The 27,098-nt window shown below is 40.5% G+C and overlaps 2 protein-coding genes and 1 long non-coding RNA gene across 11 annotated transcripts in view; 2 read left to right on the plus strand and 1 right to left on the minus strand.

Annotated features, from left to right (window-relative positions):
* UBA3 (ubiquitin like modifier activating enzyme 3) overlaps positions 1-20,459 on the plus strand; it is a 109,649-nt gene extending 89,190 nt beyond the window's left edge. The window contains exons 9-18 of one of the 9 annotated variants that reach the window (XM_049777248.1): positions 10,142-10,297; positions 11,569-11,671; positions 11,798-11,911; positions 15,218-15,271; positions 16,806-16,842; positions 17,805-17,886; positions 18,259-18,359; positions 18,465-18,528; positions 18,618-18,672; positions 19,672-20,459. In XM_049777248.1, the coding sequence (XP_049633205.1) occupies positions 10,142-10,297; positions 11,569-11,671; positions 11,798-11,911; positions 15,218-15,271; positions 16,806-16,842; positions 17,805-17,886; positions 18,259-18,359; positions 18,465-18,528; positions 18,618-18,672; positions 19,672-19,760 (855 nt within the window). In that variant the 3' untranslated portion in view covers positions 19,761-20,459. The remainder of the gene's footprint in view (positions 1-10,141; positions 10,298-11,568; positions 11,672-11,797; positions 11,912-15,217; positions 15,272-16,805; positions 16,843-17,804; positions 17,887-18,258; positions 18,360-18,464; positions 18,529-18,617; positions 18,673-19,671) is intronic. The other 8 variants (XM_049777252.1, XM_049777254.1, XM_049777253.1 and 5 more) reach the window with 8 other exon arrangements.
* On the minus strand, positions 89-3,118 carry LOC126013985 (uncharacterized). Its single transcript, XR_007497558.1, has 3 exons — positions 3,040-3,118; positions 1,429-1,567; positions 89-403 (listed from the first exon to the last, which is right to left on the minus strand). It is a non-coding gene; the product is annotated as an uncharacterized LOC126013985 (long non-coding RNA).
* Positions 20,460-25,907: 5,448 nt separating the features above from the next.
* The window catches only part of TMF1 (TATA element modulatory factor 1), a 47,888-nt gene continuing 46,697 nt past the window's right edge, over positions 25,908-27,098 (plus strand). The window contains exon 1 of the mRNA XM_049777243.1: positions 25,908-26,087. Coding sequence (XP_049633200.1) covers positions 25,946-26,087 — 142 coding nt within the window. The 5' untranslated portion in view covers positions 25,908-25,945. The remainder of the gene's footprint in view (positions 26,088-27,098) is intronic.

Genomic DNA, 27,098 nt, shown 5'->3' on the forward strand with positions numbered 1-27,098 from the left:
GGAGTTCCAATTTATTGCTTCTGGTGTCTGATAACCTGGGAAGGTGTGTTTGTGTCCATAACACCCAGGGTCATGTTATTCCAGAAAGTGACAGCCCTTAAAATTGTTCTTTAATAAAGGCAAGTGCCACTCAATCCTAAGAAAAGTGAGGTTTCCAAATACAAGCAGCTGTGCATATTGAAAAAATGGGTGGTGGTGGTGAAGGGGAGCAGGTGGGAGAAGGAAGCTTTGATACCAGGAATCCAAATTCCTTCCCAGTTGACTTCAGGCTACTTCGCAGCCATTTAGGAAGATGTCATCAGCAAAGTCATCTAAGTTAGCTAAAAGCGCTTGGCACGATGGACACTGTGTATCTGTGGGCCAATATTCAATCCATGTGGAGGAATCTAAAGGGTAGATATACCTGTGAAGAAAAGATGAAAGCTGAGGATTTGTCTGATGTATCTAAATAGTGAGGTGCTGAGTTAATGGTCTCGCTCAGAAGTCAGCCTGTTCAGGTGCCCAGAAATCAGCATCACCCGAAACTTTGAGACCCACAAACTTCTGGCAATTCATGAAGCCACCTTGCGTTTCTCCATTAAAGGCAGGGATAGCATCAGATTCAATGTTTATTTTTTAAGAAGCAGATAATGAATAAAATGCCTAGCTTAAATTAAAATTCCTTCTTTTTGTTTTTGTTTTGGGATCACAGCTAGTGGTACTCAGGAGTTACTCTTGGCTCTGATATCAGGAATCACTCGTGGTAGGCTTGGGGGGCTGTAAGGGATCCAGGGGTCAAACCTGAGTTGGCATGTGCAAGGCAAATGTTCTACCCATTGTACTATCACTTGGACCCCTATTTTTTTTAACTTTATTTATTTATTTATTTATTTATTTATTTATTGGTTTCTGGGCTCTCAGTGATTACTGCTGGCTCTGCATTCAGAAATTGCCCCTGGCAGGCTGGGGGACCATATGGGATGCTGGGGAATTGAACCAGGTCCCTCCCAGCAAGGCAAAAGCCCTACTGCTGTGCTATCTTTCCAGCCCCTGGGTCTCTATTTGCTTTCCCCCTTTCTTCTTCTTCTTCTTCTTCTTCTTCTTCTTCTTCTTCTTCTTCTTCTTCTTCTTCTTCTTCTTCTTCTTCTTCTTCTTCTTCTTCTTCTTCTTCTTCTTTTAAACGAACAGAACCAGCTGCAAATTGACAGAGGGAGCCAAGGTGGTGTGAAGGGTTGGTCCAGTATCTTCCTTTCTTTTTCTCCAACTCACTGACCCAATAAAGCTTGTGGGGCTCTGTGACTTGCAAGCTTCTCTTTTAATTGTGAGTTTTAACTCACTTGATTTATGCTCGTACAGACCCGTTGGTGAGAAACGTGGCATGCATTTAAGAATGCAGGACAGTCCATGTTAGAAGGAAAAGGCACAGACGCCAAAGTCTGGGTGACTTACTTGAAGCTGAAGTTGTGTTTGATCTGGAGAGCTTCCTTGCCCATAATCAAATACTGACTTCCTTTCTCCAAGTCAGTGTTAGCACAATTTGTCTTCTTAAGGAAGGTAATTTCAGCGGCTCTTTCCACAGCTGCTTCGCCTGAGAGACACACAGGTAAGCATCACGTTCAAGTGACTATAACTATGAGAAATCAGCATGCCAGTCTCTCAGGGTGATGTATTATTGAGTGGGATTTTCTTTTGTTTTGTGTCACACCCAGCAATGCTCAGGGGTTGCTCATTCTGCACTCAGGAGGTATTCAGGGGACCCTTTCGCATACCAGAGATTGAACCTGAGTTGGCCATGATAGTGACTGATGGTTCAAGGCAAGTACCTACCCATTGTACTATCTCTCTGGTCTCATGAGTGGAAATTCTCTTTTGGAAAATGATGGTGATTGGAGAGTGGTGGAGTCCCTCTGGGTAAGACGTGAGGAGGAGGAGCGGGAGGAGGAAGAGTCTGGCTGTGGGGTTAAACTAAGCTTTGCCACATCCTGGCTGTGAGGTCCTGAACCAGAGATCTATGCTGTCATTATAAGGAATCACTAATTTGAACATTGGTGTGATTCTCAACTCAAGCCTACCTGTTGAGCCATTCAATGCTCTTTATATGGAAAGTGCCTCCCTTGGCAGTGCTCAGGGCTTACTCCTGGCTCTGTGCTCAGAGACCATTCCTGGTGTTGCTTGCAAGAATATAGGAAGTACTGGGGATGGAAATGAGGTGAATCACATGCATCTCAAGGGCCTCATCCCTGTATTATCTCTCCAGCCTCTGCAGGGGTTTTTATAGATGTCTGATGGTACCATGTTCTTAAGTTCCTCAAACACTTTGTACATTGGCATCCTCTGCACTCCACCCCCTTAATAATGGCTAATCCCTAAAAGAGACCATTGACTCTCAAGTTGAAGGATATCTTCCCATAATTTCATGTCTGTTTCAGATAGGACACATACAATTTATGATAGCCTTTTTCCCCTTTAAAAATGTATCTTCCAGTATAAGAGGGACACACATAGTGATCACACTTATTTGTGGGATATTAAAAATATGGTATGATAATGCCCAAAGGCAGTAGAAATGAGGGTGGGGAGAGTGCACTTAGGGCAGAGAATGGATCACTATGATGATAATAGTTGTAAATGATCACTCTGGACAAGAAGGGCGTGCTGATAGGAGGTCAATGAATAGACATAACAATATTGCAAACATTGCTGCATAAAAGGAAGAAAGGGAAAGAGAAAAGAGAGAGGGAGAGATGGAGAGAGAAAGAGGAGAGAAGGAGGGAGAGAGTGTCTGCTATTGAAGCAGGCTGGGATGAAGAATGACAGGAAATGAACACTGGCGAAGACATGGGTTTTGGAACATTATATGACTGAAATTCAACCATCAACAACATTTTAACTCTGGATCTCACAGTGATTCAATAAAAAGTATTTTTTCCAGTAGAAAATATTTGACGAAGGGTAGAATTCTGAGGGTCTTAATTGAGTTGTACCTAATGTACGGTCTGGCACACAATATGTAGTAGAATAACATCAATGTCGAGGGAAAGGAAAAACATAAATCCTTACCAGCTTTGTAAACATCCAGGAGGGTTGCAGTGTACTTAACAAAAATGTTTTCCTCAGATGTGGATGTGATTTTTACTTTATAGGCTGGTGAAAAACAACAAACAATTCATGCTTAAACCTCTCCTGTCATGTTCAATAGGAGTCAGATCTTGTCAGACAAATGAGAAACAAACATGGCAAGCTGTTAGATGGTACGCTGAAATATTCATTCCAAAAAGTCTTCACGAATGTTCTCTTTGGTTCCCTCATGCTGCTTAGAATTCTGCTTTAGCCTCTGGCTACCACATAGATCAGGCCGATTCAATCAAGAGCAATATTAGAAGTTAAGTTGACAAAACAAGCAAATGAATCTGGGTTAGATGTCCAGGTCTGATTCTAGGCCTTGAGAGCCAAGGGCTTGTGTCTGTGGAGACTCTTTGAAGATTCCCTTCCTTCTCTGCTTGGCCGCTGACAAAACCTTTATCTCTCAGACAATCCAGCCTCAAGGGTATCCCTTTCCCAGTCCAGGCTCCTCCTATACCTCCAGTGGCTTTGATCTTTGTTATTCTTAAACAGGATTCTGTTTTCTGACACATCTTTGCTTGGATTGGCAAACTATCTGACATGAACGGTTTCCAATCTTACTTACTCGTTATTCAGACATCAGTGTTTAATCTATGTGTGTATAAGCTCAGTTCTGGAATGATCTCCTTGGAAGGGGTCCATTCCTTCTGTGTTGTATAAAAAACTTTAAATTTATTTACTTATTATTTATATTGTGATTTTATTTTTTTGGCCATACCCAGCTGTGCTCAGGGGTTACTCCTGGCTCTTCACCCAGAAATCGCTCCTGGCAGGCTGAGTGGGAGGGGAATATGGGAAGCTGGGATTTGAACCACCGTCCTTCTGCATGCAAGGCAAATGTGCTACCTCTATGCTCTTTCCAGCCCCAAGTTACACATTTTTGACTTTTAAAAGAACCCTGTATTTTTCTATACTTAATAGTTAGGGGCTTTACAAGAATTTCAGTCTACTTTATCTGCTTTGCATAACTAAAATTTATATATAAACATAGCCTGAGTTCAGAATATTTGAATGTAGTACTGAAACCACATTTCTTTTCTTTCCTTTTCCTTTTTTTCATTTTTGGTTTTGGGCCACAGCAGAAGTACTCAGGGGTTACTCATGGCACTGTGCTCAGAAATTGCTCCTGGCAGGCTTGGGGGACCATATGGGATCCCAGGTATTGAACCCAGGTCAGTCCAGCTGATCCTGGCTTGAGACCTGCCCTACATATGAGTGATCTCTGAGCACTGTCAGGGGTCAGTCTTGAGCACAAAACCAGAAATAAACCCTGAGCATCATAGAGTATGATCAAAGCCTCTACCTCTCCAAAATAAAGTGCTTACTGTGTTCTTAGATATGAAGAAATAACAAAATTAAGTGTTCATATTTAGAAGAATTGATAGATATATTTATATATTTTATATATACATATATAAATGTATCCTGGGGCTGGAGAGATAGCATGGAGATAAGGCGTTTGCCTTGTATGCAGAAGGAGAGTGGTTTGAATCCCAGCATCCCATATGGTCTCCTGAGCACTGCTGGGTGTGACCCAAAAACAAAAAAAAAACAAACAAAAATGTATCCTGTGTAGAATGAGTACAACTGGCGTCTTACATGGGCTTGGTTTCTGTCACCCTGTATTGTCCAATGAGCATCCTGAGAACGTAGACAGGAATAAGCCAGGTGTGACCCAGAAACAAAATAAAATAGTGTTGAAGAAAAGTAGTAATGAAACACTGGCATCTACTCGTGAGAGTTATTTCTGTATTAATAAAAATCAAAGGCCCGGAGAGATAGCACAACGGCGTTTGCCTTGCAAGCAGCCGATCCAGGACCAAAGGTGGTTGGTTGAAATCCCGGCGTCCCATATGGTCCCCCGTGCTGCCAGAAGCTATTTCTGAGCAGACAGCCAGGAGTAACCCCTGAGCATTGCCGGGTGTGGCCCCAAAACCAAAAGAAAGAATAAAAATCAAGAAAGAAAATAACATTTGCATTGAGATTTTAAGAGAAATTCATGTTCTTTTCTAGCTATAGTTATAATTATTACTTGGGAATAATTTTTGAGGTCCTATATTTTTTGTTTGGTTTGTTTTGTTTTTGAGCCACAGCTAGCAGTGCTCAGGGGTTATTCTTGGCTTTACCTTTAGGAATTACTCCTGATGGACCATAGGGGATGAGGAGAATTGAACTTTGGTTGGCAGTTTAGCAAGTACCTTATCTGATGTACTGTCTCTCAGTTCTGAGGCCTTATTTTTTTTACCATTTGTTTTTTGGGGGGATCACACCTGGTGGCACTTTTTGTTTGTTTTGGAGCTATACCTGGTAGTGTTCAGGGATTACCCCTGGCTCTGCATTCAGGAATTAATCCTGGCTTGCCTACTGGATCAAATGGGATAGATGCTGGGATCGATCTTGGGTCATCTGCATGAAAAGCAAATAAATGCCCTACTCACTTTATGATTGTTCCAGCCCCAAATAATTATACTTTTTAATGCTTATTAGTATTGTGTGACTATATTCATTAAAAATACTTTTTCAAAATATCACTGGATATTTTTATATTTGAAAGTAGATTATGTACTATACTTGAATATATATCATGAATGATGATTTAAATATTTTTCCTATAGGCCTAAAGATGTTGGAAGACCTAAAGCTGAAGTTGCTGCAGAATTTTTAAATGACAGAATTCCTACTTGCAATGTAGTTCCGTATCCTTTTGAAAAAAACAACAAACAAAGCTTTTAGTTTCATCATAGATGTTTAACATAGAAAATGAATTAAGAAGAAAAATTATTATCATTAATTGTATTAATGAGAAGTATCTGCTGGTGACATTTGATTCCAAATTTTTAAAATTTTAGAATTCTTTAGCCTAATTTTTAGTAATTTTGGGGGGAGGCCACACCCAGTGACGCTAAGGGGTTACTCCTGGCTATGTGCTTAGAAATTGCTCCTGGCTTGGAGGACCATATGGGACGCGTAGGGATCGAACCGAGGTCCATTATAGGTCAGCCACATGAAAGGCAAATGCCCTACCGCTGTGTCACTACTCCATTGCCCTACTACTCTAGCCCCAGCATTTTTAATATATTTTGTATATGTAACCAGTGCCTTTCTTTTTCATTATTGACCTTAATTCCAGAGTTTAATACCTCCTCTATTAGACTAAATTCTTTGTTTAATATCTAGTTGGTCTGATAGTAGTAGGAAGAGACAGAGTAGATCGAGTAGTAGATTACCAAAAGGTTTTTTTTTTTTTTTTTTTTTTTTTTTTTTGGTTTTAGGGCCATACCCGGCTGTGCTCAGGGGTTACTCCTGGCTATCTACTCAGAAATAGCTCCTGGCAGGCACGGGGGACCATATGGGACACCGGGATTCGAACCAACCACCTTAGGTCCTGAATTGATTTCTTGCAAGGCAAACACCACTGTGCTATCTCTCCAGCCCCCACCCCCCGCCTTTAAAAATTTTTTTTTTTTTTTTAGTTTTGGACCATACCCAGCTGTGTTCAGTGTTTACTCTTGGCTCTGTGCTCTGGGTTCACTTTTTGTGGTGCACTGTGTCTCCTAGAGTAAATTTATTTTTATTTTTTTAATTTTGGGGTCACACCTACCAGCGCTCAGGGGTTACTCCTGGTTCTATGCTCAGAAATTACTCCTGGCAGGCTCAGGGGACCATATAGGATGCCCAGATTCGAACCACTGTCCTTCTGCATGCAAAGCAAACACCCTACCTTTATAAATGCTTTTTCTCTGGCCCAGTTAATTTTTTTTAAGGACTATTTTAGAATAGTCTTTAGAATAGAAAAGAATACCTTGGACGGTAACAATAGAAGCTCCTTGAGATCTAGAACTTGGTGATGAATCTATAGATCACATAAAAAATCTGATTGATGGGGCTGGAGTATAGTTCAAAGTGCTGGAGCTCATGTTTCATGAAGGCTTTGTTTAATTCCTACACATAAGAGTATTATTATGAATTTTGTCATTACAACCTTTAGCTCTAAGAGTGTAAAAAGACCAGTAACAAACGGAAAATAACAGAAGTATTTCATAGGGTTCACATCTTGATTATATAAATACCTAGAACTAGAGTAAAACAGTGCACATAGAAAATGGGCAAAAATTCAAGGTTTGTTTCACTAAAAATGGAGCAAAAAGTTTGGGTCAGAACAATAGCACAGCGACTAGGATGTTTTTGCCTTGCACACAGCAGACCAGGGTCCAATCCCCAGCATCCCATATGGTCCCCCAAGCTGGCAGGAGTAATTTCTGATCAAAGCCAGGAGTCCCCTGAGTGCCACAGGGTGTGGCCCCAAAACAAACAAACAAAATTCCATGCTTATTTGCATATGATCCAGCAGTTTGATTCTGGAGAATTATTAAAAAAAAAACTGCAGGAAAACTTATTCTCGAATGTTCATAATAACTTTATTTGTAGTAGGTAGGCCAAAACGTGAGACTACCTAAGCATTTTCAGTATTGAATTGAATTGGACTAACCAGAGCCTAGACTATTATTCAGAAATAAAAAGGTACTCATTAATGAACTAGGTGGATGGGAATAAAGGACTTGTTACTCTAAAAGGCCCATCTTAAAGCATCACATAGGATTATATTCACCTAACATTCTTCAAGTAACACAGTTATAGATGGAGAACATACTGATAATTTCCAGGGATTAGGCATAGGAAAGGGGTATCAGTAGAAAGGGATAGCTCAGGAGAAGATCTTGTGATTGTGTAGTTATAGTTACATATGATTTTGATAGTTAGAAAAATCTACATATATTTAAATGACAACTATATACATTTACTAAAATCATATTATGGTTTTGATAATTGTGCTATAATTGTTTAATATAAACATGTGGGGAAACTGAGTAAATGACCCTCTTTTGTTTTGGGGCCATACCTGGCTGTGCTCAGGGCTTACTCCTGGCTACGCACTCAGGGATCACTTCTGGCAGGTTTGGGGACTTATGGGGTGCCAGGGATTGAACCTGGGATTGTGTGAAGGCAAGAGCCTTACCTGCTAGACTGTCTTTCCTGTGAATTCTGGTTAAAGAGGAACTGTAATTGTGTTTTCTCCCTATACCAAATGACCTAATGTTAATGTGAAGGCACATTTTGCTTTCCTATTTCCTAAAATCAATATTTTATTATTTTAAAAAATGAAGCAAAGTAAATAATACGTCAGGCATGGTTCTAATGATATAAGGGATAAGAGATGAGAAACTAAGTTGTTAAGGGAAGCATATTAGAAAAAGATTTTATTAGAAAATTGGGTTGTGTGGATTTTTGAGTCAATTCTTGAATTCCATTGCTTTAAACATTTTTATAATCTGTTATGGAATTGTTCACTTTTCAAGTTGAAATTGCAAAGTTAAATTTCTTTACCTTCTTATTCAGACATTTCAACAAGATTCAGGATTTTAATGACATTTTCTATCGACGTACGTTGTTCACTTGAAATTAAACTTTCATTAATTACTGGATGTTTTCTAGTAATCAAATATTTGGAGAGTGCTAGCTATCTGAAAACTACTTACTGGCACTTTTGTCTTGGGTCACACCTGACAAATATGATTCTGTCTTCACTCAGGAATTACTCCTGATGGTGGTTGGGGGACCATGTGGGATACCAAGTATTAAAACTAGGTTGGCAGCATGCAAGGCAAATACCCTAATTCCACTGTACTATTGCTTTGTCCCTCATTGCCTTTTCATCTCTTTGGTGTTCACTTTATTAAGCAAATTGATTGAAGAATACTACTGTTTTGTTTTTCTTTTTTTTTTAATTGAATCACAGTGAATTACAACGTTATTCATGGTTGAGTTTCAGACATACAATATTCCAACACTAATTCCTTTGGCAGTGTCTAGGTACCTTTACCAATGTTCCTAGTTTCTCCTTTGTCCCCAACCTGCCTCTATAGCAGGTCTCTCTCTCTCTCTCTCTCTCTCTCCCTCTCTCTCCCTCCTTCCCTCCCTCCCTCTCTCTCTTCCTCCTTCTCTCTCCCCCTCTCTCTCTCCCTCCTCTCTCTCTTCTCTCTCCCTCTCTCTCTCTCTCTTCATTGTATTGTTCCCTTCCCTGATCTACCCTCCTCCACTCCAGTGATAACCTTTCTCCTGAGGACCAGTCTCATACTTTCGTTTCTATTGCTTTGGGACATTTGTTATTTCCTCACTGTTCTTTATATGCCACATGTGAGATCAGAAAAATATGTAATACTTATGTTTTAATCATTGATAGCACTAACTGAAACTTTTCTATGCTGATATGAATGAAACTTTTCAGGGATTAGAATTGATTAGAATCAATTAGGATTGATTGACCTGTATGACTTCCATGCAATTTCTTAGAAAGTGAATTGTTTTGTGTATGACTTTTAAAAATATTAATTTGATCTTTATTTTATAGAATTTCATATAATCGTATGTGGCTTAGACTCAATTATAGCCAGAAGATGGATAAATGCATGCTGGTAAAGACTGGAAATTTATATATATATTTTTTTAATTATTTTTATTTTGTGGGGGGGGGATTAGCTAGGTGCAAGGCAAAACACCCTGCCACTGTGCCCAATTTTTTAAAATACTTATTATATAACTTTCGGTTTGCTTTTGAATTTTGGGCCACACCCTGCAGTGCTCAGGGCCTATTCCTGGCTCTGCACTCAGGGATCTCTTAGAAGCCCCTGGAAACCATATGGGGTACCTAGGATCAACTTGGTTCGATCTCGTACACAGCAGGTGTCCTGTTGCTACACTAGCTTCGCCCCTATTATTGGTACTTGTAACTGACTGAAAGTTAGAATTTCTTATGTTTGAAAATTGTATTTTTTGGTGTAAGAATTTTTTACATATGTTTGAATTTTCAATTGAGTAGATATTTTATTGCTTATTTTCAGTCAATTTTTAGGTGAGCCCATAAATTGCTCACATAATTAATGTGATATATTAGTACTCCATAATGCTTATAGAATTATTCAGTAATATGCTTTAAAGAATTCTTCCCTATGTGTTTAAATCCTTTAAATAATTTTCCTAGATATCACTTCTGAATTATGAAGATGGTGTTTTGGATACCAGCTCCATTGTCCCTTTGATAGATGGGGGTACAGAAGGTTTTAAAGGGAATGCCCGAGTGATTCTGCCTGGAATGACTGCCTGTATTGAGTGTACACTGGAACTGTATCCACCACAGGTAATCAAAATAGCATCTGTACTTTGTCTTATTCTATTTTAGGGGGCTAGATTTAGGATTGAATTACTAAATCTAGTCAGTGTTTAGGATTGAGGTGCCTGGGTGTGTGGCTCAAGAGGGCATACATGCCTTCCATGGATGAAAAAACCATAGGTTCAATTGTTCAATTCTTTTATGTTGTTATTTGTTTTAGTTTTTGAGCCACATTTTGGCAGCATTTTGTAACTCCTGTCTCTGCGCTCAGGCATGGGGGACTGTATGGGATGCCGGAAATCCAACCCTGGTCCATCCTGGGTCGGCTATGTGCAAGGCAAACTCCCTACCGCTGTGCTGTCGATCTAGCCCCAATAAGTTCAATTCTTGGTATAAAAAGTTATGCTTTAATTAGTGTGATCATATTAATCATATTAATATTTTATTAATATTATGGGGGGTCATGGACCACACTTAGGGACTGTGTTTAGGTGGTGCTGCTGCTTGCTTTTTTTATTTGGAAAGTATGAATCAAAGGTTCAGTTACAAAGCTAGATACTTAGTGAGAGATAACTATAGCTTACTTGATTTTTTTCCTGATTATTATTTCACCATAATAGAGATAATAAGGATATGAATGATATTCTCAAAGATGGGACTCTTTTAAAGGACAATTGAAAATTTAATTTGTAAATAAATAAAGGTTTAAGGAGGCCAGATTGATAGCACAGTGGGTAGGGTGTTTATCTTGCATGCGATTGATTGATCTGGGTTCTGTCTTTGGCATCCCATATAGTCTCCTGAGCCTGCCAAGAGTAATTTCTGAGCACAGACCAGGAGTAACCCCTGTGCGTTGCCAGGAGTGCCCCCCCACCCAAAAAAAGAGGTCTCTGTTTAGTTGGGATTGATTTAACTTTGAATTTATTGTGGTTTATTTTATACTTTCAGGTTTAATATCAAGTAAATATTACAAAATTGTTGTAATAAATGTCAAATTATTCTCAAATATATTCTCGAAATAAGTGAGAATTCATTCAGCACTGCCATAATCTAGCAGTTCTTAAACTGCAGACCTTGTAGATGTAGTAATTTTTGTAAATAGATCAAACTGTGTGAAGTGACTCAGATACTATTAATTTCAGAAGCATTAGTAATTGTATATATAATATATAATTCTATAGAAATTGAGTAAGTGAATTTGAAACTATTAGAAACTAGATTTGAAAGGGGTCCAGAGAGATAAATTTAAAAATAATTCATTAGTTAAATTCACTAAAAAAGACATACTGTGGTTTTAGGTTAATTTTCCCATGTGCACCATTGCATCTATGCCCAGGCTACCAGAACACTGTATTGAATATGTAAGGATATTGCAGTGGCCTAAGGAGCAGCCTTTTGGAGGTAATAAACTTATTTTTAAAAAATATATTTACACAAAATGTATTTGTATTATTAGCTTGACTAAGTATGTTTCAGAAAAGTTTATTTACGTGTTTTATTTATGTTTATTTTTTCCTGCACTAACAGAAGGCGTTCCATTAGATGGAGATGATCCTGATCATATCCAGTGGATTTTTGAAAAATCCCAAGAAAGAGCATCTCAGTATAATATTAGGGGTATTACATATAGACTCACTCAAGGTAAGTTAGTGAATTATGATCTTTGGGTGACTATAATTAAGGGTAAGAGGTGCTTTTTATATTTTGTTTTTTATTTGGGCCACACCTGCCAATGCTTAAGGATTACTTCTGGCTCTGCACTTAGGAATCACTCCTGAAGGGCTCAAGGATTAATTTAACTTTGAACTTATTTTGGTTTATTTTATACTTTCAGATTTAATATCAAGGAATCATGTCATTGACAAAACTCCCGCCACTGTACTGTCACTCTGGCACCTATTAGAGGTGCTTCTTAAGAAATAATTGATCATATTTTTCATATCAAATAGTAATACCCATTTGAGATTAAGTGACTCAAAGACAAGAGTTTAGTAGAATCCACCGTACTACATAGGAATAAAATCACTGACTTCATTTGCTTATGGTTAGGTGAAACCCTAAATAATGCAAATTGAGACATTTAATTCACCTTTTACTGAAGATAAACTTTATCAACTCTTGAAGCATTTGGAGAAGACTAATTGTTCCATATATTAAGTGTCATCTATATTCTCAATTCTAGGTAATAATGCAACTTTCTAGGGGCTGGAAAAGTAGGTATTAAGGTTCTTGCTTACACATAGCTGATGTATGTTTCATCCCTTTCTTTACACTGTATGGTTCCTAACTAACCAAACTGCCCCAACTCCCGCATTGTTGTGTATGTAAACATTTCAATGAGATTATTATGTTACTGACCCTACCCTGATCGTGATTGTGCCCTACCCTAGGGTGTGACCTCTTGCAATACTGTTCTTGATGGGGTTGACTGATGGAGGGATGGAGGATGAGGCCTTTCTCCTCCAGCTCAGACCACGCGTCTGTTACCCTGTTCAGCCGGTGGTTCTGAGGTGAATGCGGTGGGAAGAAAGCTAACAGGCAGTCAGACTTCTGAAGAAAACAGCTTTTATTCTGTGGAAGTGGCTGAAGCCAAAAGGCCCCAGAATCAGCCCCATGAAAAAAGCCCCTCACCTACCACAGACTGTTGCTTTTATACCCCAGCATCAGGTACCACCCAATGGTGGGAGCAGAATCAGGTACCACCCTAGGGTGGGAGCAGAATGCCAGGTCACACTTTAGGGTAGGGCACAATCACTGATCAGGGTAGGGTCAGTAACATAATAATCTCATTGAAATGTTTACATATACAACACCCCATGTTCAATATAAATATTATATAGCATTTTAGATTTTACCTTTTTCTTTTATGGCACTGTAATTTAAGAAGGCATTTATGTATTTTAGTTTTGGAGGGAGGAATTAAGGCTACTCCAAATGGTCTCCTGATTTATTCTATGAATTACTCCTGGTGGCACTCAGGGACCATACATTGTGCTGAGGATCAAACTGAAAATTCCATTCATACATCCTTTCCTACAGTGTTATTCTGGCCTGCTTCATATTCTTGCACATACCAAATTTATTTCTTCTTTTGAATTCTAATATTCTTTGACCCCGTATTTGGAATATTTTCCCTTCGTTTCCCTTATCCCTCAACTTGTGCACTTAACCCAGTTTTCCTAATTCAACACAACATGACTTGAGACATTTACTATTTTATCTTTTCTTTTTGTTTGTTTCTTTTGTTTTCTTCTTCTTCTTCCTTTTTTTTTTTTTTTTTTTTTTGTTTTTTCAGGCCACACCCGTTTGATGCTCAGGGGTTACTCCTGGCTAAGCGCTCAGAAATCACCCCTGGCTTGGGGCACCATATGGGATGCAGGGGTATCGAACCGTGGTCCTTCCTTGGCTAGCACCTCGACACCCCCCTTTTATTTTCTTCTTTAAAAAAGAAACTTTTTTTTTGTTTTTTGTTTGTTTGTTTGTTTGTTTTTGGGCCACACCCGGTGACGCTCAGGGGTTACTCCTGGCTATACGCTCAGAAGTTGCTCGTGACTTGGGGGACCATATGGGACGCCGGGGGATCGAACCACGGTCCGTCCAAGGCTAGCGCAGGCAAGGCAGGCACCTTACCTCTAGCGCCACCGCCCGCCCCGAAACTTTTTTTTTTCAAAGTTTTGTTTTGTTTTACAAAGTTTATCAGAATACAACTGTTAAAAGGTTTACCAAGTTTTCAGAATGCAACTGTTTGGGCTTTCAATGTTCCAACACCAGTCCATCACCAGTGTGACCTTCCTTATACTATTGTCCCCATTTTCCCAAACTCTTACCAAGCTTGTCCTCATAGCAGGCACAAAACAATTTATGTTATATTGCTTGTTACAAGAAAATGATTAATTAAAAAAAATATTGAGGGGCTGGAGAGATAGCACAGCGGTGTTTGCCTTGCAAGCAGCCATGCAGAACCTAAGGTGGTTGGTTCGAATCCCGGCATGGTCCCCTGTGCCTGCCAGGATCTATTTCTGAGCAGATAGCCAGGAGTACCTCTGAGCACAGCCGGGTGTAGCCCAAAAACCAAAAAAAAAAAAAAAAAAAGAGTAAAAGAAAACTTGTGAAACCTGTCATATCTTACTATGGGATCATTAAAGTCATCCCTGAGAGTTTTCTAAGCTTTTTGTTGCTCCTTAAGCCTTTTTGTTTCTATTGAGTTTACTTGGCTTCTGTGCTACTTTCCTACCTTTTTTTGGGGGCGAGGGGCACACCCGGAGGCACTCAGGGGTTACTCCTGGTTCTTCCCTCAGCAATCGCTCCTAGCAGACTCGGGGACAATATGGGGTGCTGAGGGTTGAACCTGGGGAGGTCCCAGGTTGGCTGCGTGCAAGGCAAAGGCCCTACTGCTGTGCTATCACTCTATTTTCCTATCTAGTTTGGTGTGTTTCTACTGGACTCTCAGTACTGTAGATTTGGAGGATCCCAGTATGGTGGTGGATTTTAGAGATCCCAGGATCTGTAGAACTGGACTGCTAAATTTCAGTGGCTTAGGGTAGCTTGCATCCCTTCCTAGATTGGTGGGAAAGCTATAAAGCTTTTTTGTTTTGTCTCAAAACAAGACAAAAACAGAAAAAGAAAATCAAGGTAAAAAAAAAAAAAGAAAATCAAGTTGTGGAAAATGGTATTCAATAATGATATTCTCTCTCTCTTTTTTTTTTTTTTTTTTTTTGGGCCATACCCAGTGACGCTCAGGATTTACTCCTGGTTATGCACTATTGCTCCTGGTTGGGGGATCATATGGGATGCCGGGGATCGAACAGAGGCTTGTCCTGGATCATCTGTGTACTAGGCAAATGCCCCACTGCTGTGCTATCGCTCTGGCCCAATAATGATATTCTCTTAACACCTTTTAAACAAATTATATGACCATATTTTAATCAGCCTTTATTTTTCTTCTAGGGGTGGTAAAACGAATCATTCCTGCAGTAGCTTCCACAAATGCGGTCATTGCGGGTGAGAAAAAAAAGTCCATTATTTAATTTTTTTTTAATGTTTTAAGTATGATTCAGTATGTATGAATGCTGAATTTGCTGCTTGATCTTGAAAAGTGTTTTTAGGAATTTGATTTCTTGAGTAGGCAATGTAACTAAATTATCAAAAATTGAAAAATCTTGGGGCTAGAGAGATAGCATGGAGGTGGGGGTGTTTGCCTTGTATGCAGAAGGACTGTGGTTCAAATCCTGGCATCCCATATGGTCCTCTGAGCTGGCCAGGAGCAATTTCTGAGCGTAAAGCCAGGAGTAACCCCTGAGTGCTGCCAGGTGTGACCCAAAAACAAAAAAAACAAAAAAAAAAAAGAAAAAGCTCTTGAACTTTGTATTTTGATTTATAATATGTCATAGATAAAGCACTTTGCAGTAAGGGAACATTTTAGCACCACTTCTTTTGTTTTTTTTTTTTTCGGGCCACACCCATTTGCTCAGGGGTTACTCCTGGCTAAGCGCTCAGAAATTGCCCGTGGCTTGTGGGGACCATATGTGTCACCGGGGATCGAACTGCGGTCCTTCCTTGGCTAGCGCTTGCAAGGCAGACACCTTACCTCTAGCGCCACCTCACCAGCCACTTCTTTTTTCAATTTTGGGTCACACCTGGCTGTGTTCAGTGGTTACTCTTGGCTCTGTGTACCAAAATTACTCATGGCAGGCTTGGGGGCCCATCTGGGATGCGACAGGATTGAACCAGGTCAGCTGTTGCAAGGCAAATGCCCTGCCTGCTGTTCCTTTAGAACCATTTCTTATTTAATCAGTAAAGCAGGCTGCTCATAAATAGAGGAATAGTAATATTATTCCTTGGATTATATGGAATCTGTAACATTTTTGTGAATTTTAGTGAAGTAAGTTTTATTTAGAAAAATTTACTGGACTAGACTGATATTACAGTGGGAGGACTTTTACACGACTGACCTGGTTCTGATTCTTGGGATTATATTTAGTCCCCTGAATCCAGCCAGGAGTGATTTCTGAATGCAGAGCCAGGAATAAGCCCTTGATAGTGCTGGGTTTGTCTATATTCATCCCATCAAGCCTCCCCCTCCTACGCCCCAAATAGAAAATTTTAGTTAAGAGAAATTTAAGGAGAGAAAGACATATTCAAAAAAAGAACATGAGGGGGAGATGAGATAGTAATATTACAGCAGTCAGGACACTAGCCTTGTACATAGCTGACCCAGGCTTGCTCTCCGGCATCCCATTTAATTCCCAAGCGTAGCCGGTAGTGATTTCTGAGCACAGCGCAGGCATGACCCCTGATCATTGCTGGGTGTGTCCAAAAACTAAAATTAGAGAGAGAGGAGAGTGAAGAGAGAAATAGAGGAAAGAGAAAAAAAAATGTGTCTGTTACTTTATTTCTTATTAAAGTGTGTGTGTGTGTGTGTGTGTGTGTGAGAGAGAGAGAGAGAGAGAGAGAGAGAGAGAGAGAGAGAGAGAGAGACTGTTAAATGTCTAATATTCATTGAATTGATACCCCTTTAAATTTTTACCCTCTTCAGCCGTGTGTGCCACTGAGGTTTTTAAAATAGCTACAAGGTAATGTATTTTATTTTATTTTATTTTTGGCCATATTGGCTTACATATCTTTCACAGTAGTATTTTAGGTGGTAATGTATTTTATTTAATCTTATGTCTTTTTTTTTTTTAAAGTTTGTTTCTATAGCAGAAGTGACCTGCTGCATAGGGTTTTAGGGATACTGAACTTTATGTATGGGCACCAAAGTAGCTGATGGAGTGGAAGATGATTGGGATGCTGGGGAATGGGGTCTGGAGATCAGGAGGCTCCCTTAGACTAACTTCATGTGGTACAATGAAAAGAAGCCAGGGCAAAACACTCCAATTAAGAAAGTCCTAAAAATTGAGTTGCCAGTCATAGTTATCCAGTTCTTCATCATATAGTTAAGGACATGGGCGTCCCTTCGAGGTTTTTGTGAAGGCCACCAAACTCATTTTTGGAGACTGTTACTCTTAGAGATTGTTACTTGCTTTTTCCAGAGACCTCAGGCAAATATGACTAGAAACTACTTGTTAGATAGCTCAGTCTCTGGAGGGTTGTGTGTGTGAAAGGAAGAAACCAGGCAGCGGGATAGTGTGTATGGGAGCTTTTCTAATGGTTCTTATTTATTGATCAGTTAATTTCTGTGTCGTTTTGGGGATCAAATCTACGGTCTCATATGTATGGCAGGCATTTGAATACATAACCCAGATTTTATTTTCAATTTGAATCTAAGGGTCCAGAGCAAAAGTACAGTGGGTAGGATGCTTGTATTGAATGCAACTGCCCCAGGTTCAATCCCCAACATCCCATATAGATCCCTGAGCACTGCTAGGAATGATTCTGAGTTTAGAGCCAGAAGTAACCCCTGAGTATCGTGGGTGTGTCCCCCCCAAAAAAGGGAAAATCTATGTTTGGCCTGATTCATTATTTTTTATGTAATTAAGAAAATACTGTTATTAATTAAAATATAATTAATAAAATGTATACTTTTTTATTATAGTGCATATATTCCCCTTAATAACTACTTGATATTTAACGATGTGGATGGACTGTACACATACACATTTGAAGCAGAGAGAAAGGTTTGTAATATTAGTGAAAAGTTTTTGATTTTTGTATATTTTAATTTTTTTTGTTTTTTCTTGTATATTTTGATTTTAAAATCTAACCATTTCTTAGAAATAGGAAATGAAGTTATCCTCACTATATCTTGTAACTTTGAGAACTTTACATATTGTACATATTATTTATTGTAGCCTGAAACAAAAATTATGTCCCAAAGTAATATAGGAAAATATTATTAGGAAAAACTAATAATATAAAAATAGTAATAGGTTTTAGAGAGTATAAATAAATTCAAAAGGAAGATATGACTTCAATATACTTGATTTTGATTTTGTCATTCTGAAGATACGTTGCTGTTTTTACGATAATTTGTTGTTTTATATGTTTAGGACAACTGTCCGGCTTGTAGTCAGCTTCCTCAAAATATTCAGTTTTCGCCATCAGCTAAACTACAGGAAGTTTTGGATTACCTAACTAATAGTGCATCTTTGTAAGTGTTTTGACTTTTCGTTATCTCAAGGAAACAATTTTTGTGATTTTTATAATCTTTAAAAAGTAGAATTGTTTTAATACTTGTATTTATTTTTTAATTTAGGCAGATGAAATCTCCAGCCATCACAGCCACACTAGAAGGGAAAAATAGAACGCTTTACTTACAGGTTATTAGTGTTCCTTTTTAAAAACAAATTTATATTAAAAGTTGACTTTCATTTAATTTGTTGTATATTTAAATTATATTGTTTTCCAGTCAGTAACTTCAATTGAAGAACGAACAAGGCCAAATCTCTCCAAGACATTGAAAGGTACTTTAGTAGAATTTGTTCTGTTGCTTCTATTTTTATTTTTCTGTGACATCTATTATAGGTGCTGCAGGGCTGTTTGTGACTTAGTTGGAGGAATAATGCTTGGCCATGGACCCATCAAACCTGGTGCTCTGGCATGCAGATCCTGCTCTCTAAGCCCTTGGAAGTATTTCCTGAGCTCTGAAAGAGATTTGATTTTGGTTTTGGTTTATGTTTCACACACGGCAGTGCTCAGAGTTTACTCTAGGCTCATTGATCACTCCTGGCAGGGGTTTGGGGGATTATATGGGGTGCTGAGGATTGCATTTAAGTGTCCAACCTACTGTTCTATTGTGCTCCAGTCCCCTGAAATATGCTTAATTTTTTTTTACTTATTTCTTTGTTTTTGGGCCACACCTAGCAGTGCCTAAGGCACTGTGCTCAGGGATCACTCCTGGTGGTGCTTGGAAGACTATAAAGGGTGACAGGGGTCGAACCTGAGTCTACTTGTGTGCAAGGCAAATGCCCTACCTGCTGCGTCATTGCTTCAATCCCTCCCTGAAAGATACTATAAATTATTATATTTAATGATTACTTTATTCTTTATTTTTTGGTAAAAGTAATAAATATTTTTAGATTTTTCTCTTAAAATGATACAGTTGTGCTTTTAGAAGCAATGAAATATTGTTCTTTTAATAAAATGTTGACAACGTTCTAAGAAATAAATTTACTGTTTCTTTTATTGGGGGGGCAGAGAGATAATACAGTGGTAGGGTGTTTGCCTTGCACTCAGATGACCTGGGACAGACCCGGGTTTGAGCTCTGGCATCCATGGTTTCCTCAAGCCTGCCAGGAGCGATTTCTGAGCTCAGAGCCAAGAGTAACCCCAGTGCTGCTGAGTGTGGCTGTCTTTTACTAAAGAGAGCTGGGCTTTAGGCCATAATACTTTATAGTATTTGTATTTTTATCCTGTTTGCTAAAAATTTTCTTCTTTGATTAATTACACCTTTTCTGTTTTAGAATTAGGACTTGTCGATGGGCAAGAACTGGCAGTTGCTGATGTCACTACACCACAGACCATACTATTCAAACTTCATTTTACTTCTTAAGGAAAATAAATATTTGTATAATAGAAAACTCACAGAAATATGCTTCATGGATGCTTTAGATGTTTAATTGATGTCATTTTTAGGATTAGCATTGCCAGAATTTGACTTTTTAAATATGATCATTCATTCTTTTTTAATTTTATAATTTCCCTTAAAGACTGAATATGGGGGTTAGAACTTGTAAGCATTTTCATTAATGTTGGAAGTGATGTCTGGAGAGCACAATGACGAGCAAATGTATTGCTTATTTTGTGGCAGTCGTGTGTGAATTTTATTATTATGGTCCAAGAACGTACTTCTCAGTTTTCATTGCAGCACTGATCTGAAAGATGTTCTTTTAAAACAAATAAAATTAAGTTTTCAATAATAGCAACATTAAAACATGATCTAGAGCATATCGAACAGACTTTTTGCTTGATTTATATTCATTTAATGGTGTCTGTTCAAATGAATATTTATTATTGCAAAGATTACCTTGTCCTTAATAATCTGTAAATGGTAATATAGCTAATACCTAAGCATGGAAATGGGAAATATTTTTATGTGTTTACTTGCAGTGCCATAGAGGTCAGTGTCCGCAACGTTGAACCCAAGATATGAATGTTTAAAAGAATTTAATGTTTTAACAGTTATCACTGATGCTTAAGCACTATTTATTAATAAAATCATATGTTATCTACTTTTATCACTGAAAGTAAATATTTTTTTGGTTTTGTTTTGGGCAACAACCACCAGATGCTTCTAGGGATTTTTTTTTTTCTTTAAGCTAAGGGAGCCTGGTGATGCTCAGAGGACAAACGAGCATTCAGGGATTAAATCCAGGTCAGATGCTTGTTGGACAAATGCTTTATCTACTATACTATCTTTCTTGCCCCACACTGAAGTTTCTTGGGGGAGGGGCACACCTGGCAGTGTTACAGTGGTCCTCAAACTATGGCCCGCGGGCCACATGTTGTATTTGTATCTGTTTTGTTTCTTCATTGCAAAATAAGATCTATGCAGTGTGCATAAGAATTCGTTCATAAGTTTTGTTTTTACTATAGTCAGACCCTCCAATGGTCTGAGGGACAGTGAACTGGCCCCCTGTTTAAAAAGTTTGAGGACTCTCCAGGCTTTGTGCTCAAGGGTCATTCCTGGTGGTACTTGGGGGACTATAGAGGGACTCTATGCCAGGGATCAAATCTGGATTGGCCTCGTGCAAGGCAAATGCCCTACCCACTGTGCTATTGCTTTAGCACCATTCAGAAGTTTTTTTTTAAATAAGAGGCATTGGTGTTGTAATAGTTCTGTAGTATATTAATTTCTAAATGTGTAGCACATTAAGTACTGGGGCAGTTTTAAGGAACCGGAGTTAAAGTATATGGGCTAGAGAGTATATGGATAGTGCATGCAAAGCAAGCACCCAACCTGGGTTTGGTCTCCAGCACTCTATATAGTTCCCCAATCCTCCTCCATGAGTGATCAGGAGTTCACAACCAGTAATCCTTGAACTCAGCCAGATGTGAGCCAAAAAGAAAACAAACTAAATCAAACATAACCATCGAAAAATGTATGGTAGGGAGTGGAGATATGGTTCAAGTGATAGAGCACTTGTCTTACATTTGATCTTTCACATCAAATAGCCACCAACCACAACTGGCTGTGGCCCAGATCTTTGTGTTTTAGTTTTTGAGCCACATCTGGCAGTTCTCGGGTTATTTCTGACTCGGATCAAGAATTACTCTGGTGGGGCACAGGGACCACATGGGATTCTGGGGATTGGTCATGTCCCAAGGAAGCACCCTATCCACTGTACTATTGTTCAGGCTCTGGCCCTGGCCTTTGAGTATTGCTAGGTATGGTTTCAGTGCAACAACAGAAAATAAAGATTACTTTTGGTGTTACTGTGTACATGGTACACAGTCTTATTGTTTTAAATTAGATGGCAGGACTGGAGTTAAGTTACTTGTTTTTTTTGTTTGTTTGTTTGTTTTGGTTTTTGGGTCATACCCAGCAGTGCTCAGGGGTTATTCCTTGCTCCAGGCTCAGAAATTGCTCCTGGCAGGCACGGGGGACCATATTAGACACCGGGATTCGAACCGATGACCTCCTGCATGAAAGGCAAACGCCTTACCTCCATGTTATCTCTCCGGCCCCTAAGTTACTTTTCTTGCATGTGCCTGACCCTAGTTTAATCACTGCTTCTCATGGTCCACTTAGTACTGCAGTTATTCCTAAATACTGCCTGATGTGGCCTCAAAACCTACTTAGATGGTAGCTTTTAAAGATATGTGATTGATTACTGATTAATTTTTTTTAATTATTTTTTTATTATTTTAATTATGACAACAAAGATGCAAAGAAAGAGGACAGGGTAAAGTTACAGTGGAGGCCCAATCACCCATAAACAGGATTCTCAGTAGTCCCATCGATGATATCCCAGCCTTGAACTTTCAGCCAAAGAGCATTAAGAAAAACAAAACTGAACCCATGTACAATACAATTACTTTGTCCCTCAAATCCCCAGTTGTAGTACATATTGTTTCTTAGCAGCACACCATATAATCTAAAGATATTAGACTTATGTAACTCTTTAAACATTGAGGGCAAAGTACATTTATCTAGTTCCATGCACATGCTTACTAGTTTAAGTTAACCTCAAAAGTTTTAATGGGTTGTTTTTCTTTTTTCTTTTTTTTTTTTTTTTTTTTTTAGTTTTTGGGTCACACCCAGCAGTGCTCAGGGGTTACTCGTGGCTGTCTGCTCAGAAATAGCTCCTGGCAGGCACGGGGGACCATATGGGACACCGGGATTCGAACAAACCACCTTTTGATTAATTTTTAAATGTGTTGAAAAATTAAAATTTTTCATTGTGAATCATGGCATAAATATGTATGCGTTACTTAAAGTTACTGATCAAAAGGTCTCCAGAGGGACTTAGTGAGAGAGTACTTGATATTTTTTGGGGGGAGGGGGAACCATACCCTGGCTCTGCACTCAGAAATCACTGCTAGCAGGCTCAGGGGATCATATGGGATGCTGGGGATCGAAGCTGGATCTGCTGTGTGTAAGGCAAACACCCTACCCACTGTGCTATCACTCTGGCCCCTGTACTCCTAGTTCTGTGCTTGGGGTGGGGGGAGATCATTCCTGGTAGAACTTGAGCCATATGTGGTACTGGAGATCAAACCTGGGTCAGCCGAGTGGAAGGTAAGTGTCCTATCTGCTGTACTATCACTGTGGCCCTTTAGGTACATGCTGTGCAGTCATAAGGCCACTGACTTGATTCTTGGTACTACCCACATATTGTCGCAGTTGTGCTGTTTGGGGCCCTCCAAGATGCAGCGTAGTGTGTGATCTCTAAATCTCTAGAGCTGTGTTTCTCAAACTCTTATCTGTGGTCCTTTTTCAACTTTGTTCTTCCTTGCTCCCCACTCTGTTTTGTCCTTTGCTTCTGCTATGATTACCTATTTACTTCTTTTTCACTGGTAGCCCCCCCTGGGAATATCCTGGAGGCACATGGGGCCACCCTTTGAGAATTGCTCTCTAGAGCCCTCTAGGTATGTGAAAGCACGTTGGCCTGTAATGAAACCTTGTATGAGCACAACAGTGATCTCCCAGAGGCCAGAGCTACAGTACAGTGAGTAGGGTGCTTGCCTTGTTAGCAGCCAACATGGGCTCTATCCCTAGCATCCCATATGGTCCCCCGGAACCCACTAGGAATGATCCTTTGGCACAGCCAAGTGTAGGAGGGAAAATAAAAACAGCAACCAACCAACAAATTAAGTGATTTCCCAGAGATGTTCAGCTAAAGAAGAACTCTTCCTCTGCTTCAGCCCAGGTATGAGCACAATTGAAGTGTTCACTCCTGGTGAGCACACAGGTTACTCCTGGCTCTGTGCTCAGAAATCTCTCCTGGACGGCTCTGGGGCCATATGGAATGCCAGGGATCAAACCTGGATCAACCATGGACAAGGCAAACCCCCTACCCACTGTGCTATCACTCCAGCCCCCATACACAATTTTAAATAGTTTCATTGAGATATCATAGCTGATAATACTATTAAAAGTTTTCCAGTGGTAAAACTAGGGTAATGCTTTATAATATGTGTAGATTTTTTTCCCCTGTGGAGCCCACAATTGGAGGTGCTCGGAGCTTGATTACTCTTGACTGCTCAGGGATCACTCCTAGCAAGACTTGGAGGATCATGTATGGTGCTGTGGATCAAACCTAAGGTCAGCCTCCTGCAAGACAAGAACTTTACCTGATATACTATCGCTCTGGCGATATGAAATTCATGAGAATTTCAGTGAAGCTGAATTAATGAGGCCACCTATTGATTTCTTCCTATATCAAAAAACCTGGAGATTCCATTAAGTTTTTTTTTTTTTTTTTTTTTTTTGTGGTTTTTGGGTCACACCCGGCAGTGCTCAGGGGTTTTTCCTGGCTCCATGCTCAGAAATTGCTCCTGGCAGGCACAGGGGACCATATGGGGCGCCGGGATTCGAACCGATGACCTCCTGCATGAAAGGCAAACGCCCTACCTCCATGCTATCTCTCCGGCCCCCCATTAAGTTTTATTTTCAAATGATGGTACTAATACTTCCCGGGATGGTTAGAAGCGTGACATGTGGACATGTAAAGTGATTTGTACCCTTGTTCTTATATGCAATTTGTGCAAGAGGCTTTTCACTTAAAGGAGGGCTGATCTGATCTCTTCCACACGTCTGGTATTTCGTAGGCAAACCTAAAGCTAGAGCTCCTTTTCAAAGAAACCAAATTAATACAGACCTGGTTAAATATTAAAATACTTGGGCCCGGAGAGATAGCACAGCAGAGTTTGCCTTGCAAGTAGCTGATTCAGGACCAAAGGTGGTTGGTTCGAATCCCGGTGTCCCATATGGTTCCCCGTGCCTGCCAGGAGCGATTTCTGAGCAGACAGCCAGGAGTAACCCCTGAGCACCGCCGGGTGTGACTCAAAAACCAAAAACAAAACAAAACAAAACAAAAAAAAATTTAAAATACTTGTGACAGTGAGAGAATTGTGAAACCCAGGGGAGGCCTGACTAGTATCACAGCAGTAGGGTGTTTTTACCTTCCATGCGGCAGATCCCGGTTTGATCCCTAGCATTCCATGTGGTCCCCTGAAACCTGCCAGGAGTGATTTCTGAGCTCAGACCCAGGAGTGACCGCTGGGCACTGCCAGGTGTGAGCCCAAAAACAAAAGGAAATGTCCAAACCAAACTAACCTTTCTGGTCCATTCTTGAGGCCTGGTGCTAGTTCTTAGTAGGTTGAACCCCTAATGTGGGCAGTGCTGGTCAGTTATGAAAAGCACTGAGCATTCATTTTTTTTTCTTAATTTTTGGTTTTTGGGTTCAGCCTCTGTAAAGAGTCCAGGAGAGACAGAACAGGGATAAGGCACTTGGCTTGCACACCCCGTAGGATCTCCAGCAGCAAATACTGTCCCTTAGCACTGTCAAGAATGATCCCTGAGTATTACTGGATGTGGCCAAAACCCCAACAAGGTGAGTTGAATTCAGATTTAGGTCTGTGCACTCATGAGTCCTAAACTAGAAACTCAGGCTTTTTTTTTTTTTTTGAGCCAATTTATTTTATATGTATAACATTTCCTTTTTTATTTTCTCACTCCATTCCTTTTATTTCTTTATTTTTGGTTTTTGGGCCATACCCGGTAATGCTCAGGGGTTATTCCTGGCTATGCATAGCTCAGAAATCGCTCCTGGCTTGGGGGACCCCCTAAGGGGCGCCAGGGGGAATCGAACCGCGGTCCGTCCTAGTTATGAGCGCGCGCTAGGTAGACGCCTTACCTTTGGCGCCACCACTCTGGCCTAGTAACCGACCAGGTCACAATTAGAAAAAAAAAAAGTTCCGCGTTCCTCGGTAACCAGGGGCAACCCCTGCTCCCGGATGTGACGGCACGTAGCCCCGCCCACCCGAGGAAGTTGAGTCTCCGGGATCCGGTGGTTGTGTACGTGGAAGAAGCTGGCGCATGCGCACACCGCCCCCTCCGGGTGGGTCAGCTGTGCGGGAAGACCTGAGGCTCCGGACCTGGCCGACTTTTGGGGTGGGGATCATGGCCCCCCACTGACAGTGAGACGAGAAAGAAGGGGGCCAGGCTGCTCCGAGGGGGATCCCCGAGGCCGGGGTCCTGCTGCCGCCGCTGTGGGCTGAGGAACCGAGGAGATGAGCTGGTTCAACGCCTCGCAGCTCTCCAGCTTCGCCAAGCAGGCCCTGTCCCAGGCCCAGAAGTCCATCGACAGGGTCCTGGACATCCAGGACGAGGAGCCGAGCGCCTGGGCCGACACCATCCCGTTCGGAGAGCCGGGTAGGGCGTTTCAGGGCGCCCTGGGAAGCTGGCAGAAGAAGGGGTGCAGAGCAGAATCCTGCCTGGCTTGGAAGGGGTGACCCCTCTCCAGCCCCCTGGACTGCCTTCCAGGATCTCTTTGGTTCCAAGTTGGGTTTTGTTTGCTGCAAGTAAATCCGAACCCAGCTTCCTCCCGGGCCTATGCTCTGGATGGGGCCTAGGATTGTGGGGCCTCGGATGACAGATTTGCAAAGGAGGAAAAAATGAGGTTCAGAAAGGGGAAGTCCCGAGGTCACTCAGCAGGCTCGGGATGAAATCTGCTGGAAGTTAGAGCAACTAGAGAAACCCTAGTTTCAGGGTTGGGGGGTGCTTCTGGGGAGGGGGCGGTCCCCCACTTTATTTCTAGCAAAGTAGCCTTGGCTTAGAGTCGCTGAGCTGCATCCCTGGGGACTGAACTTTTGCTGTTTGATGGAATGGTTTAGCCAAAGAGTGATAGATTTGTAGGAAGGTGGGTCTTGGGGAGATTTAAGTTGTAAGTGACACACCTTTTGGTTGCTGTTTTCTTTTCTTTTTTTTTTAATTTTTTTTATTTTACAGTGTTCCCCCTCATTCTATCCTGCCCCTCTACCCCATGGAAACTTTCTATTAAAGACCAGTTCTTAAGTTCTCAGCTCCTATTAATAGATGTTTTAGTATCTATTACTTGGCATTGTGGGTTTATTTTTATTGATTGATTGATTAATTAATTGGTTGTTGGGCCACATTCAACGGTGCCTAGGGGCCACTCCTGGCTCTGCGCTCAGACATCACCCCTGACAGGCTAGGGTACCATATGGGTGCCAGGAGTCAAACCGGGTCCCTCCTGGGTCAGCCACATGCAAGGCAAACGCCTTACTGCTGTGCCACCTCTCTGGCCCCTCTCTCTTTTTTTTTTTAAGTTTTTTAAATATACTTAAGGACCATGATTACAAACATGTTTGCAGGTGGGTTTTAGTTATAAAAAAGAACATCTCCCCCTTCACCAATGCAACA

The sequence above is a fragment of the Suncus etruscus genome, chromosome 7, assembly GCF_024139225.1.
Source record: "Suncus etruscus isolate mSunEtr1 chromosome 7, mSunEtr1.pri.cur, whole genome shotgun sequence".
In the NCBI taxonomy this organism is placed as follows: domain Eukaryota; kingdom Metazoa; phylum Chordata; class Mammalia; order Eulipotyphla; family Soricidae; genus Suncus; species Suncus etruscus.